The sequence below is a fragment of the Pristiophorus japonicus genome, chromosome 10 (assembly GCF_044704955.1).
Source record: "Pristiophorus japonicus isolate sPriJap1 chromosome 10, sPriJap1.hap1, whole genome shotgun sequence".
Classification (NCBI taxonomy): Eukaryota; Metazoa; Chordata; class Chondrichthyes; family Pristiophoridae; genus Pristiophorus; species Pristiophorus japonicus.
This window is the reverse complement of record NC_091986.1, coordinates 102,788,543-102,804,164: the sequence shown is the minus strand read 5'-3', so window position 1 is coordinate 102,804,164 and position 15,622 is coordinate 102,788,543. Positions and strand designations below refer to the sequence as shown.

The 15,622-nt window shown below is 46.7% G+C and overlaps 1 protein-coding gene across 4 annotated transcripts in view; it reads right to left on the bottom strand.

Annotated features, from left to right (window-relative positions):
* Positions 1-15,622, bottom strand: part of mre11a (MRE11 homolog A, double strand break repair nuclease) — a 97,575-nt gene that overhangs the window by 23,898 nt on the left and 58,055 nt on the right. For all 4 annotated transcript variants that reach the window (XM_070891972.1, XM_070891973.1, XM_070891971.1 and 1 more), the window contains exons 11-14: positions 12,636-12,762; positions 11,347-11,450; positions 9,536-9,709; positions 822-884 (exon numbers count right to left, since the gene is read on the bottom strand). In XM_070891972.1, coding sequence (XP_070748073.1) covers positions 822-884; positions 9,536-9,709; positions 11,347-11,450; positions 12,636-12,762 — 468 coding nt within the window. The remainder of the gene's footprint in view (positions 1-821; positions 885-9,535; positions 9,710-11,346; positions 11,451-12,635; positions 12,763-15,622) is intronic.

Sequence of the window (15,622 nt, the reverse complement as noted above, 5' to 3'; positions counted from 1 at the left end):
AGAGCGTTAGCCTTACTCCAATGATTCGGGAATGAGAGATTGGGGCTTAGTACTAAATTGTAGAGATCAGCAGATTACAGGTTTGTGCCGAGTTAACTGATCAGTTGGAGCAGCAACTGAGGCACTGAAACTGGCCTCAGCATTCCTCGGCTAGAAGTCTAATAATATAACCCAGCATTCCTAATCATGATCACTGCTACAATGTGATTAATTTAAGTGAAGACAGGATCAGGCTCAGTTATGATGCAGTCCAGTGAATAGCTCACTGATGTTCGCTGCCCAAGTTCATATTCATAGGTACCAGAGTACTGCTGTTTCCTGTGAAACCATAACCAATATGAGTCAACATCTTTAGGAGGGGAGGGGGAATAGGGAAAAATAAATACTAAATCAATCTTCCCAACAAGGTGACAAAGCGCAGAGGTGTCAGTTTCTTTTGAAACCTGGAATGCCATAATATATTCAAGCAGACATGTAGGAACAACATATTGTATATGCCTGCTTGAAAATATTCAGGGAGTATGGAGCACTCAGCCTGTGCCCCCCCATCTTATTTAGACATACATATAAATGTAATTACTCCAGGAGTCTTTGGGCCTGGACGGGTCAGATGTGTACCAATAAGTAGCCAGGGCAATAAAAGAGCATCACTGTAAAATCTGGTCACATGGTACAGCTTGCAATGATCAAAAACATTCCTGAGTGATATTACACTGCTCGAGCTCAGAAGCAGTGTGTAAAAAGCTGTGGTACAGCTATGTTATTTAATTAAAGAATAGAAACGTTACAGAATCATTATTCAGCAAATTACTGATACTTACCTCTTGAACATCTTCATCTTCTTCTGCTGTGTTTTTTTTCCGTGTTTCACGAAAATGTCGAACCTGAAAGTTAAAAAAAAAATCAGATGACTAGTCTGTGTGAAATATCCCAGTAATGAATAGAAACCTCACCCGGCCCCAATAACTAAACAGAATGATGGTTTTCTCATCAGTACAGCAGATAAGATAGCTAAAGAGTGTAATTTTTAACGATGGACTTATTTGTACTGCAAAATGGCCATCATGCTCCACCCTTTGTCTATGATTGGTCCCTTTGGAGGATAAGCCACACCCTGAAGTTTCACAGGAATGTGTAACTGGAACCGCCCATCCCAAGGTCGCATTGACTTTGCAAATTGTAACGCGATCCACTTTGATTTCTTGAAGCGACAGAGCTCCCCAGAAGACAGCAAGGGCCAGCCAAAGTGCCTTACCCCAGTCCAAGTACATCCCTCCACCAGCCAAAGTGCTTTACCCCAGTCCAAGTGCATGCATCCCCCAGCCAAAGTGCTTTACCCCAGCGTTGGTGAATTCGCACCCCCCCCACTCTCTCTCCCTCCCTACTCTCTCTCGCTCCCTCCCTCCCCACTCTCTCTCTCACCAGTCTCTCTCTCTCCCTCTCCCCAGTTTCTCTCTTCCTCTCTCTTTCCCCCCAGTCTCTCTCTCTCTCTCTCTTTCCCCCAGTCTCTCTCTCTCTCTTTCCCCCCAGTCTCTCTCTCTCTCTTTTCCCCCAGTCTCTCTCTCTCTCTCTCTTTCCCCTCAGTCTCTCTCTCTCTCTTTCCCCCCAGTCTCTCTCTCTCTCTCTCTCTCTCTTTCCCCCCAGTCTCTCTCTCTCTCTCTTTCCCCCCAGTCTCTCTCTTTCCCCCCAGTCTCTCTCTCTCTCTTTCCCCCCAGTCTTTCTTTCTCTCTCTCTCTTTCCCCCCAGTCTCTCTCTCTCTCTTTTTCCCCCCAGTCAGTCTTTCTCTCTCTCCCCCCCAATCAGTCCATCTCTCTCTTCCCCCCAGTCAGTCTATCTCTCTCTTCCCCCCAGTCAGTCTCTCTTTCTTTCCCCCCCAGTCAGTCTCTCTCTCTCTTTCCACCCAGTCTCTCTCTCTCTCTCTTTCCACCCAGTTTCTCTCTCTCTCTCCCTCCCCAGTCTCTCTTTCCCCCTCTTCCAAACCCTTACTCGGCCACCCGCTGGCTCTCTCAGAACCCCCCCACACCGCTGCTCTCGGCCGCTCATGGGTCCCGCTCATGGCGGTCCCCCCCCGCTGCCCCAGAGAGGGGCCAGGGCCTGATCGGGTGAAGGGAGTCAGGGCCTCAGCAGTCTTGGGCCTCAGGTCCTGCTTCTCGGCACTACATGGAGGGATTGATTCGGGGCCGGGATGCATGTCTATCGAAAAAAGTGCAGTACGGGCATGTGGGGGGGGGGGGGGTTGAAAGACACATGTCAAAAAAAGTACAGTACAAATAGTTACACTGAATTTTTAAATGTGTGATTTCTGGGGTTTTTATATTCTAATGAGCTTCTCAATTGTCCCGCTACAGACACTTAACTTTACTACAGAATTAAGTCTTCCTCGATTTCGAGAGACCGCCTATGATGACAACAGAATCTTAGATTTCGACACAAGTCTAAAGGCTGGATTTTGATCAAAAACCGGCACCACTAGATTACCATCCAAAAAACCGCTATGATTATTCAATTAAGATCAGCGGAAAATTGATCAAAAAATGGAAAATAAATCCGCCCGGCGGGAAAAATCAGTGTTCCACGTGGATTCTCGGCGGAAAACACGACCCTGGATCAGATTTAGTCCGAGGCTACGAGTTATGCCCAGGGATCAGGGGGAAAACAAAATATTTTTCAAAAAAACAAAACATTTTTTAAAAATCAGAACACATTCACAGGACCCTTTTCCAGTGAATCGCTGCAAAATAATTTTTTTTAAACTTTCACTTACTTTTTTTGGGAAGGTTTCATACCTACTGCCAATTGAAGGGCTGCTCCAGCTGGTTTCTCCTCGGTGCTTTTGTCCCCCCTCAACTATGGATCACCGCTGCCACCAAACTCGGGCGGAAGCGTTTTTTTTCCAGTGTTGCACGCTGGCAGTCCGCTCCCCAGAGGTATTTCGAAACCGTCGGCGGAACACTTTGATGAAATTACCACCGGGTGGTTTTTCAACGAAAAAGAGGAATACCGCCGAAAAAGGATTATCAAAATCCAGCCCCATATACCTTTTAAAATAAACCTTTTAATCCAAAATTCAGAGACTACATATTCCCACATTTTAAAAAAATGTTTAGTTGTGCACAACAAGCTACAATACCAGCTCAGGAATACTTTCTCTTGCAGTATATTTCTCCCTGATCAATTTTCTCCCAAGTGTATCAACTCCCTGCTGTGGTATGGTTACATAGGAATTGGTCATCCTTTGACATCTTGCCCAAGTTGCCATAATTCAGGTGAGAGCCTTCACAGAATGTCAGTAGGCTATTGAACCACAGTTGAACATCACACCTGAGTTTGAAACTGCCCTCACCTGATGTACACATATACATAAAGTCAGCAGTGGTTGCTGGATAGTAGTCAAGGAAAAATCCTACTCAATTTTCTCCCTCCAACCAAGGGTACGAAAACTAACTCAAGAGTAGAACCAAAGGCATCGAGAGACTGCCTCAGCAGCCCTGCTAATGGAGTGGAAAACTAGCCACGGTTCTCATTCCTGGTTGCAATCCAGTCACCCTGCTGGGTGAGTGCATGCGTGCAGGGCGAGTATAGTACCAATCTTGACAGTGACAACCCCACAGTCTAATAGCTTTCTCACGGTCAAGCCTTGCACAAATTAAGCATGGCCAAAGAACAACTCTTGCTTGTGCAACTGTATCCCAGTTCAGGAGAAAATGTGGCAAAATGAAGCAAAAAGAAACCAGGAATAATAAATAAATCAATTTTTTATTTATGAATTTTGTTTCTTAAAAATGGGATATTATAGTTTTAAATCTCACTTAAGCCATGAAATAAAAATTCCAGACAGCGCCTCCAATTTGTCACTATGTATTTTACTGTACATGAAAATCGATGTAATTTTATTAGAAAAGAATCACTTTACAAGTTTTAAAATCACTTTAAAAAACTTATTTTGGAGTATATATTAACCATAGCTAAAACCAAATCCTGGGAGCTAAAACCAAATCCTTGGGGGTGGGGACTAGGCGGGGTCTCTTTGGGATTGAATTGGCTTCGAAATGACATGTCTACAGTTAGAAGTTGGAACCACATCAGTCCTCTATGTCAGACTGAAATCGGATACCTGAGCCAAGCAGGTCTGCAGTACTCAAGAGCACAGTTGTTTAACTAGCCAGTCTGGCTCACAAATAGAACCTGAAAGGATAGATCCATCCCCAGAAGCTCGGATTCTTCCCACTTGGTTCCAGATAATTTTGCAGGCCAGGTAGGATGATCCAGCCTGGGCAAGCAGCATGACATTTACCAGTGTTGTGTGATCAGCTGTACAGTTTTGGCCAATTAAACTCCAGCAGTACCCATGCATATATCGGAAAGGTCCCCAAGCCCTGAAAATAACACAACCTGCTTGATTTTCAACCCATTGGATAGTAAATTGGGTGGTTGATCCTCCTTGCCAGATTTTCTGCTAAGTACTACACACATGTGAAGCTTTACGTGTAAGTGCTGAAAATGGAAATCTGCCCAAGGTCTCTTGAAGAGGAATACAAATGGCCACTTGTACCAAATTCACTGAATGTTTGTTTTACTTCAGTTATAAAGCACACTTGCAACATCTAGTGGCATTTAAACGTTACTACACAACCTCTCAGTGGTTATTCTTCATATGAGAATCGACAATGTTAGTAGGTTTTTTGAACAAGGGCCATCTCACTTGATTCTTATCCTGTTCTCACCCAACGTCTACATAAGCACACTTTCCAGCAGAAGTCACTGAATAGTAACCAGGAATGGGACTCCGACTCATTTTTCTCTCTCCCTAGCCTAGGGGACCATTATATTATGTAGAATAATGGAACTAATTGGCTGCTACATTTCTTTTTATGCCATCAACTGATAGAGAGACTGTTAGGGAAGATTAATTTTGCGTCACCTACACCTTTGATGCCGTTGTCCCCAGCTCTCTCCCAACCTGGTCATTCGCCCTGGTATGGCCCCATCTTTGCTCCCTCAAGTCCAAGGGGTGCAGACTTCAGCATATCTGGTGCACAACTGGCTTAACACATCTAGTGCTATAGGTCCTCATTCTCCTCTGCCAAAACTGCTCACTACTCCAGGATCATTCCTGGAGAGCAAAGGTAACCGCCAGCTTCTTTTCTGCATTATCAACCGTATCCTTAAATTTCTCTCCCCTGCCTCACTTCCAACAAGTGCAATGAGCTCATGGACTTCTTTGTCACGAAGGTAGAGACCATCCATTTAGCTGCCTCTGCCAATGTAACCCCACTTTTTAAAAAAGGAGGGAGAGAGAAAACAGGGAATTATAGACCGGTCAGCCTGACCTCAGTAGTGGGTAAAATGATGGAATCAATTATTAAGGATGTCATAGCAGTGCATCTGGAAAATGGTGACATGATAGGTCCAAGTCAGCATGGATTTGTGAAAGGGAAATCATGCTTGACAAATCTTCTGGAATTTTTTGAGGATGTTTCCAGTAAAGTGGACAAAGGAGAACCAGTTGATGTGGTATATTTGGACTTTCAGAAGGCTTTCGACAAGGTCCCACACAAGAGATTAATGTGCAAAGTTAAAGCACATGGGATTGGGGGTAGTGTGCTGACGTGGATTGAGAACTGGTTGGCAGACAGGAAGCAAAGAGTAGGAGTAAACGGGTACTTTTCAGAATGGCAGGCAGTGACTAGTGGGGTACCGCAAGGTTCTGTGCTGGGGCCCCAGCTGTTTACATTGTACATTAATGATTTAGACGAGGGGATTAAATGCAGTATCTCCAAATTTGCGGATGACACTAAGTTGGGTGGCAGTGTGAGCTGCGAGGAGGATGCTATTAGGCTGCAGAGTGACTTGGATAGGTTAGGTGAGTGGGCAAATGCATGGCAGATGAAGTATAATGTGGATAAATGTGAGGTTATCCACTTTGGTGGTAAAAACAGAGAGACAGACTATTATCTGAATGGTGACAGATTAGGAAAAGGGAAGGTGCAACGAGACCTGGGTGTCATGGTACATCAGTCATTGAAGGTTAGCATGCAGGTACAGCAGGCGGTTAAGAAAGCAAATGGCATGTTGGCCTTCATAGCGAGGGGATTTGAATACAGGGGCAGGGAGGTGTTGCTACAGTTGTACAGGGCCTTGGTGAGGCCACACCTGGAGTATTGTGTACAGTTTTGGTCTCCTAACTTGAGGAAGGACATTCTTGCTATTGAGGGAGTGCAGCGAAGATTCACCAGACTGATTCCCGGGATGGCGGGACTGACCTATCAAGAAAGACTGGATCAACTGGGCTTGTATTCACTGGAGTTCAGAAGAATGAGAGGGGACCTCATAGAAACGTTTAAAATTCTGACGGGTTTAGACAGGTTAGATGCAGGAAGAATGTTCCCAATGTTGGGGAAGTCCAGAACCAGGGGTCACAGTCTGAGGATAAGGGGTAAGCCATTTAGGACCGAGATGAGGAGAAACTTCTTCACCCAGAGAGTGGTGAACCTGTGGAATTCTCTACCACAGAAAGTAGTTGAGGCCAATTCACTAAATATATTCAAAAGGGAGTTAGATGAAGTCCTTACTACTCGGGGGATCAAGGGTTATGGCGAGAAAGCAGGAAGGGGGTACTGAAGTTTCATGTTCAGCCATGAACTCATTGAATGGCGGTGCAGGCTAGAAGGGCTGAATGGCCTGCTCCTGCACCTATTTTCTATGTTTCTATGTTTCCCCACCAAGCTAATCTCCAAGGCTTTTCTCCCCATGTTCTGAACCCCTGTATCACCCATCTCCACTCATCCACTCTCTGAGCTCATTTCATCAATGGGATCCACCTCCTGCTATCTTGACCCCATTTCCATTAAACAGCTGACCACTTCCCATTCTGGCCCCCATGCTAGCAGATATTTTAAATGGTTCTCTCCCCTCAAGTATTGTCCTCCTCCCTTTCAAAACCACTATCATACCCCTCACCAAATAACCTATCCTCAACTCTTCTGTCCTTTCAAACTACTGTCCTATTTCCAATCACCCTTTCCTCTCCAAAATTTTTAAACATGTTGCCACGTCTCAAATCCGTGCCCACCTTTCCAACAACTCTATGATTGATTCATTCCAATCAGGTTCCTGCTCTGGACTGTGAACGTGAGGCACTATCCCTCTTTGGCCTCTATAAAGGCAAGTCTTTCCTCTACAGCCTATGAGACATTGACTGGACCAACCTCCTCCAACGCCACTCCTCTGTTGTCCAACTCAGGTGAGACTGCATTTGCTTGATTCCATTCTTATCTATTCAACTCTAGCCAGAATGTATCCAGCAATGACTTCTACTCCCACCCCATTATCTCCAGGGCCTCCTAAGGATCTATCCTTGGCCCACTCCTTTTCATGCTGTCTCTAGACGACATCATCCTCAAGTATGGGGTCAGCTTCCACTTGTACACTGAAGACAACCAGCTCTACCTCGCCACCACCTCTTTTGACTCCTCCACTCCCTTCGTGATGTCAGACTGCTTGTCCAACACCCATTGGATGAGCCGCAATTTCCTCCAGCTAAACATTGGGAAGACTGAAACCATCGATAGCCACAATCTTTGTACCCTTGTCACCGATTCCAACCCCTCTCAAGCCACCGTCACAGGCAGAAACAAACAGTTTGCAATCGCAGTATTCTATTGATTCCCAAGTTGAGCTTCTGACCCCATATCCTCCCAACACTAAGATCACCTATTTCCACTGCCGTAACATCGCCCACCTCCAATGCTACTTCAACCCATCTACTGCGGAAACCCTTATACATACCTCCTATAGCAATTCTTTCCTGGCCAGCCTCCCGTTGTTCACCCTCCTTAAACGTTAGCTCACTCAAAACTCTGCTACTAGTATTGTAGGCCACAATAATTCCCATACCCCTTTTCTCACTGACCTACATTGGCCGGGCTCGGACGCCGCACCCTGCTGGACCTGACTCTCAGCCCCCCGCTGGGCTCGACCTCCGCACGTGCTGGGCCCGACTCTCAGCCCCCCGCTGGGCCCGACCCTCAGGCCCCTGCTGGGCTTGGACGCTGCTCCAATGGGCCCTGACTCTCAGGCACCTGCTGGGCTTGGACGCCGCTCCAATGGGCCCTGACTCTCAGGCCCCTGCTGGGCTCGCACGCTGCTCAGGCCCCCGCTGGGCTCTGACTCTCAGGCCCCCGCTGGGCTCGCACACCGCTCCAATGGGCCCTGACTCTCAGCTTCCCGCTGCGCCCGACTGTTGGGGCCCCCGCTGGGCTCGCATGCCAATCCAATGCGCTTCCTGGACTCCAATGCTGTCAGTCCAGTCACCCTTCTAGAAGTGGTCGCACTCCTGGTTCAGCTCGCACCGCTCGCTTCAGTGGCTAGCTCTCTTACTTATACCCCCGCTTGCCGATGCTGTTCTCTCGCAGGTCAGGGGGGTGCCGCATCCTAGTGCAATCATAGCGACTAACAACACACAAGGGTAGCCAACTTGGGTGATTTATCCAATGATCATGTAAAGTTTCTACTAATGTGCTATCAAACATTGAAACCTTTACTTTCAACATTTTCCGTTCTTGGACAGATTTGTATGCACTTTTGGAAGTGGTATAGTAACTTGCAGTGAATGGCAAGACGTACCGTACCCCCCGCAATGGTGGCGAATGTGAAAGGAATGGCTTGGACATTGTAGGGATGCTTTATTGGGTTGGTGTGGGGTGGTGCCAAACTGGCGTAAGATGTGGCAGTCAGGGTGTAGAGAGTCAAGTGAAGTTAATCTCGCCATGGTAAGGTCATCCCTGGCCTCCCGGGCAGCAATGTGCTCATGTGCGGATGTCCTCTGTCCTGTGCAGCATCAGGTGACTGTGTAAAAGATTGGAATTGTTGGTGCTGCTGGTAGGCCTGGTTCTGCTGTTGGTGGAGCTGATCGTAGTCAGATTCTGAGGACCACGGTGAAACAGTATAAACGGTGCCCATGCTGATGTAACAGATGGCAGGTGAAGCAAACAATCAATGGTGACAGAGGTTGTTCCAATGAGGTGACACTGGATAAAGAGTTTGCTGAAAACACTTGCAGCCTGCATAAAGCTCAATGCATTCTTAATGGAGTAAGCAACAGCTTCTGAACTTGGAAAGTGAACAGCTGTGAGATGGGAGTTTTTATAGCACATTTCAAACTGTCAAGTAATCAGCTCATTCAATGACCATTCAACTCCTGCCTCAGCTTAACAGATGTGAACCCCGTGGGCGAGCAATTAAAAAAAAACGGTAAAGTTAAATGTATTATGATCTGTCAACAAGGCAATAATAAGCTTAATCGGGTACCCCGCTACTGCAGGTCGGGTCTGCTCAGTGCTGACAGACCCGACATTGGGAAAGGCGCATTGCCGCGGGTTGACAGCAGGATCCCGATCCGCTGTCAAAAAAAAACACTTTTCCACACAACCCGCCACTGATCCTGCCCGCTGACCTCCAGAAAATTCCAGCTAATGTTTTCCTTAAAGTCAGTATATCATGGTGCAGATATTTGTTGTAAAGTATTATTACTTACCTCTTCATCAATCTTGTCCTCGGTGACATCAATGTGCCGCTCTTTCAAAAACCGCTGTGTCTTTTCCAATTGAAATTTTACCAGCTCATCAATAGCATCTTTTTCTTCCTTGTCAACAAACTCTTGCACAGCTTCCCCCATCCCTCTTTCAGTCAACAGTGACAATCGGACATTCTATAGAGGAAAAGCAACATTCAATCTAGATGTATTTTAAAAAGAAACACTGATGTGGATTCCCGGAAATGTAACAGGATGGGATGAGACTTCCGTCCACCCACCCCTGCCGTAAACCTGCTGCTTTTTCTTGCGGGAAACAAAATACTTACGCAGGGCAGATTTGAAGCGGTATCGCCGCCGATAGAATTAGAGCTGGGAGAGAGTCAAATATTGTGGTGCACACTATAGCTAAACGGGCACATGCTTTGTGAAATGCTGGAACCACATTACAGGAAGAGAAAAACTGAAGAATGATTGAAGGAGAACAGCGTCAAGGAGTTCAGCACCATATTTTCTGATGCACGGTAGAGCTTTGACTTACGGAAATAAGAAAGGGATGGCCCATCTCCTAGGGACTAGAGAGCAGTGCAGGCACTATGCAGGAAAGTGGCTGAGGCAGTCAGTGCTATCCTCACCTCCACGCAGTGCTGAAGAGGTTTAGTGACCTCACAAGATTGACCAATGTAAGTGAAGGCACGAGTTCCCATGCACATCCTGTGAGACTGATAAACATGACTCACCTTCATAGCCACCATATCCTCAGTGTGAATGACTGGACTAATGCATGGGTGGAAGTGTCAAAGGAGAGGCAATTAAAGTAAATTTGAATCTGAAAACAGTATCACCATGCAGACATCTGGGAAAAAGTACATGTATTTGCAAGTCAGATTCCCCTCTGTGTTTTTTCTCCATGTAAAGGGAAAGGTTACCTATAACCAACAGCAAAGAACAAACACAGAGGAGAGGTATAGCCACCATCAGAACATTAAGTGCACACAAGGAGGTAGAGCGTAATACAAAGAAAACCCAGTTCACTGTTTCTCAAAAGAATTAACATACAACCTTGCCTCAGCTGTTCAATTTCTGGGTGCATTTGGTATGCAGTTTGGATAAGCAGAACGATAGAAGTTTTAAAATACAATGCCCTATTAAAATGGCAAATAATTTAATCTATATTGAAATTACTTCCTATTCTCTTCATGTGGCCACACTATAAAGGCCCCCCACTCAAATATCTTCTATTTCCCAGCATCAAAATCCTTCACTTCAAATGAGCACCAATGTAGAATAACTATAAAATCTTACTGTCTTTATTCAGCAAATAAGTTATACAGCAATCAAATGTTCTAGTTTAAATCCTTTGCTTTAATCATTTTTCATCAAAAATACAGCAATTTGTTAACAGTAAAAAGATAATAAATAAATTATAAGATTAGAACTTTTGATGGAAAATTGACTATAATACTAGTGTGTACTTTGTTCTCACTCCTTTCAAACAGCATTAGAATTTGCTCAAACCCCACAGATCAGTGAACCAAAGCACTTTCTTTGCCATTAAATGCAAACAGCAATTTAGCATCAAGATTCCACAGGATTGAGTGGAGCTAACATTAACAATTGTATTAGATGTTGTTTAACTAGACTAATATTGTGAATGCATTATTCGACAGCTTAATTAAATTCTGAATTTGAGAGATTTCATGTAATTCAACAATTTATCTTTTCAAACTTATTTTTTTAATGTAGGAAGAACAGTCTTTGCTGTCAAGCAGCATCTACAATTTGCCCAGACTGTCAAAGTGGTATTAACTTACTTTCTCTGCAGTCTCAAAATATTGTTTGACGAGATCCTCCACTCTTAAGGTCATTCCTTCTGAAGATCTCTTTGTAAATGTTTCAAAATTAATCTGTGCATCATCTGTAGTAAAATCAAACAAGGAAAAGAAATTGCCAATCACCATCTTGTAGCACAATCTTCCCCATTCTTTGAATGCTATCCAGTCAGATGAATGTTAAAATGGCCCAGAATTTACAGGGCCGATAGTGTATGCCGTTTTAAGTGCTATGAATGCCCCCACAAGTTCCGGATTTCCGCATGGTATGCAGATGCGCGAAAACCCAGAACTTGCGATCTGTCAAGTTTCTCTTGACAGATCGTCCGCAGCCGCTGTAAATTCACTTTTGCTGGTGCAGAGTTGGGCTAATTGACCAACTATTGCTCAGCCAATACCCACGAAACCCTTATGCCTAGTAAAAGCAGGTGCAAGGCCTTCGTTAACCAGTGTAAGGGTTAAAATAAAAGTTAAAATAATTTTTTTTCAATGATTTAAACATTCACATATTTAGAATTAGTTTAGATAAATTGTCACATTTAAAAATGTTTAAAATTTATTTTTCAAAATATTTAATTTTTATTTTAAATGTTTCATTAAAGGGTATTTTAATTAATTTGGAATCTGTGATCATTTATTTTTATTTAAGCGGTGAGGCGATTCTGTGTGTAAATTTCATTGGTTGGCCTGGCCCACGTGATCCCAGGGACGCTTGCGAACTGCATGCACCTCTGGAATCCATGGGCCTTTACGCAGACTAAACATCCAGCGACACGAGTTCAAATTTAAATCCAGTTAATGAACTAAATCTGGAATAAAAAGCTAGTACCAGTAATGGTGACCATGATTGTCATAAAACATAAACCATCTGGTTCACTAATGTCCTTTAAGGAAATCTGCCATCCTTACCTGGTCTGGCCTACATTGGACTCCAGACCCACAGCAATGTGGTTGACTCTTAACTGAAATAACCTAGCAAGCCACCACCACCTTCTCGAGGGCAATTAGGATGGGCAATAAATGCTGGCCATACCCAAATCCCACGAACAAATTTTTTTTTAAACTCTGCGAGTCTCAGCAAGGATTCTTCTATCTGATTGGTTATGGAGCTACACAGCTGCTTGTCCTGTTCACACACATCCCCTGTAGTGGGCACCATGCTATTTTGCCTCTCTAATAACTGCAAGTCACAGTGCAAAAGCCCACAGAAAGTTTGTGAGGAAATGTAAATGTAACAAATGTTCGCCGCTGACCACAAAATCCTCGCCTACCTTTTCGGTCCTTTTGTTCTCTATGCCGGAAAAAGTGAATGACATCCTTGGGGTTGGCCACTCGTTCGACAAACTTCTGACTGAATCGAAGGGTATTGAAAGGTTCAAATCCGCCACTGTAATCCACCTAAATCACATCAAGGAAAGGAATTGCAGAACTCAGTACAAGTTATATTTCAGCTTGTGACGAATTGCTTAGAACAGTTGGGTACTTGGCATGTTCAAACACTCACTTAGAATTCAAAGTGTATAATGTTTATAATAAACAAGCTACTGGGTATTGCAGATTGCAGCCCTGCTAATACTATGTTTGTCAACTATAATCAAACCAATACTATAAAAAGCCTTGGAACATTTTGTGCATAACAGCCAAATGCAGAGAACTCTAAAATGACCACAATCAAATTTTCCGATACATTCCATTAAGTCAAATGCAGCACAATTCTATTTGATTATCTTGTTACAATTCCCAAAATTGACATAAAATTTGAATTCAAACTACCACACTCTCTATAGTAATGCAAGCCATATAAAGGAAAGACTTGCATTTAGATAGCACCTTTCACAACTTCTGAACATCCCAAAGAGCTTTACAGCCAATTAAGTATATTTGAAGTGTAGTCACTGTTGTAATGTAGGATATTATTCACTTGATTAATTTCCTTATCGTGCACACATACAAAAAAACCCAGCAGGTCCAGTGACCCTGTCCCATCTTGACATACTGTAATTTCTGCACTCCATCCTCATTTATTCCCCTCCCTCCATATAGCCATCAGGGGGAGAAAAAAAAATCAATTTAACTGTTTGTATTGCAGTTTTTGACAGACAGGTGTCTGTCCAGCACCACCCCCCTGCTGCCCGTACTGCACTTTTTTGACTGACAAAGCGACAAGCCCCACCCCTGTCAAGCTCCGCCCACCCAGCTGAATCATTCCATGAGCGTAGTGCTGAAAAGCAGGACATGAGACTCTGACTCTCTCCCCCCTCACTCCTGGCCAGCGTGGGCCCGATGGCGAGAGAGAGAATGCGAGAGAGATTGAGATAGAGATAGAGCTAGAGATAGAGAAAGGCTGGGGGGGTGGGGGAGGAAGAGAGCGAGAGAGCAAGAGAGAATGGTGGGAGAGCGAGAGGATGGGGAGAGAGCAAGAGGATGGGGGGCTGGGGGGAAAGCGAGAGCGAGAGAGAGAGAGAGAGAGAGAGAGAGAGAAAAAAAGAGAGGCGGGGGGTGTAGAGAGAGGGGCTTGGGGAGGGAGGGGGAGAGAAGGAGCAAGAGAGGGGCTGGGGGAGAGAGAGAGAGAGAGAGAGAGAGAGAGAGGAGGGGGCTGGAGGGCGAGCGAGCGAGGGGGGGGGGCTGGAGGGCGAGTGAGCGAAAGGGGGGAGGGGCTCCGGGGGAGAGAGAGAGAGTGAGGGGGGGGGGGAAGAGAGAAAGACTGGGGGAGGGGGGGGGGGGGGAAAGAGAGAGAGACTGGGGGAGGGGGGGAATAGAGAGAGACTGGGGGAGGGGGGGAAGAGAGAGAGACTGGGGGAGGGGGGGGGAAGAGAGAGGACTGGGAGAGAGGGGAAGAGAGAGGACTGGGGGAGGGGGCAAGAGAGAGGACTGGGGGAGGGGGCAAGAGAGAGGACTGGGGGAGGGGGCAAGAGAGAGGACTGGGGGAGGGGGCAAGAGAGAGGACTGGGGGAGGGGGCAAGAGAGAGGACTGGGGGAGGGGGCAAGAGAGAGGACTGAGGGAGGGGGCAAGAGAGAGGACTGGGGAGGGGGGAAGAGAGAGGACTGGGGAGGAGGGAAGAGAGAGGACTGGGGAGAGGGGGGGGGAAAGAGAGGACTGGGGAGGGGGGGGGGAAAAGAGAGGAGACTGGGGGAGGAAGAGAGAGGACTGGGGGAGGGGGGAGGGGGGCGGAAGAGAGAGGGGACTGGGGGGGTGGGTGGGCTGAGAGGGGCGCCGGGGGGGGGCTGAGAGAGGCGCTGGGGGGGGCGGGCTGAGAGAGGCGCCGGGGGTGTGGGGTAAGAGAGACACTGGGGGCTGGGGCGGGGAGAGAGGGAGAGAAAGGCTGTGGAGAGAGGGAGAGAGAGGCTGTGGGGAGAGAGAGAGAGAGAGAGAGAGAGAGAGAGAGAGAGGCTGTGTGGTGAAGAAAGAAAGAGAGAGAGAGAGAGAGAGAGAGAGAAAGAAAGAGAGAGAGAGAGAGAGAGAGAGAGAGAGAGAGTGTCTGGGGGAGAGGAAAGAGAGGGTGGGGGCGGGGGTGGAGAAAGAGAGAGAGAGAGAGAGGGGGAGAGGCTGGGGAGGAGAGAAAGGCTGGGGGGGGGGGGGGGAGGAGGAAGAGAGAGACCGAGAGGGGATGGGGGATGGGGGTGCTCCGGGGGAGAGGGGCTCCGGGAGAGAGAGTGAGAATGAGAACGAGAGCGAGAGCGAGAGCGAGAGCGAGATAGCGAGCGAGAGAGAGAGCGAACGAAAGAGAGATAGCGAGAGAGGACTAGGGGAGGGGGGGGGGGGGTGGAAGAGAGAGGACTGGGGGCGGGGGCGGGGGGGGGGGGGGGGAGAAGAGAGAGGACTGGGGGAAGAGAGAGGCCGAGGGGTGGGCTGAGAGAGGCGCCGAGGGGTGGGCTGAAAGAAGCGCCGGGGGGGTGGGGTAAGAGAGGCGCCGGGGAGGGGGGGGTAAGAGAGACGCAGGGAGGGTGGGGGTGGTGGTAAGAGAGATGCGGGGGGGGAGAAGAGAGTGAGGGAGGGAGGGAGAGGCTGAGGGAAGAAAGAGAGAGAGGCTGGGGGAAGAGAGAGAGAGAGAGAGAGAGAGACTGGGGGAGGACTGACTTATGAAGAAAGACTGGATCGACTAGGCTTATATTCACTGGAATTTAGAAGAATGAGGGGGGATTTCATAGAAATATATAGAATTCTGACGGGATTGAACAGGTTAGATGCAGGAAGAATGTTTCCGATGTTGGGGAAGTCTAGAAATAGGGGTCACAGTCTGAGGATAAGCGGTCAGCC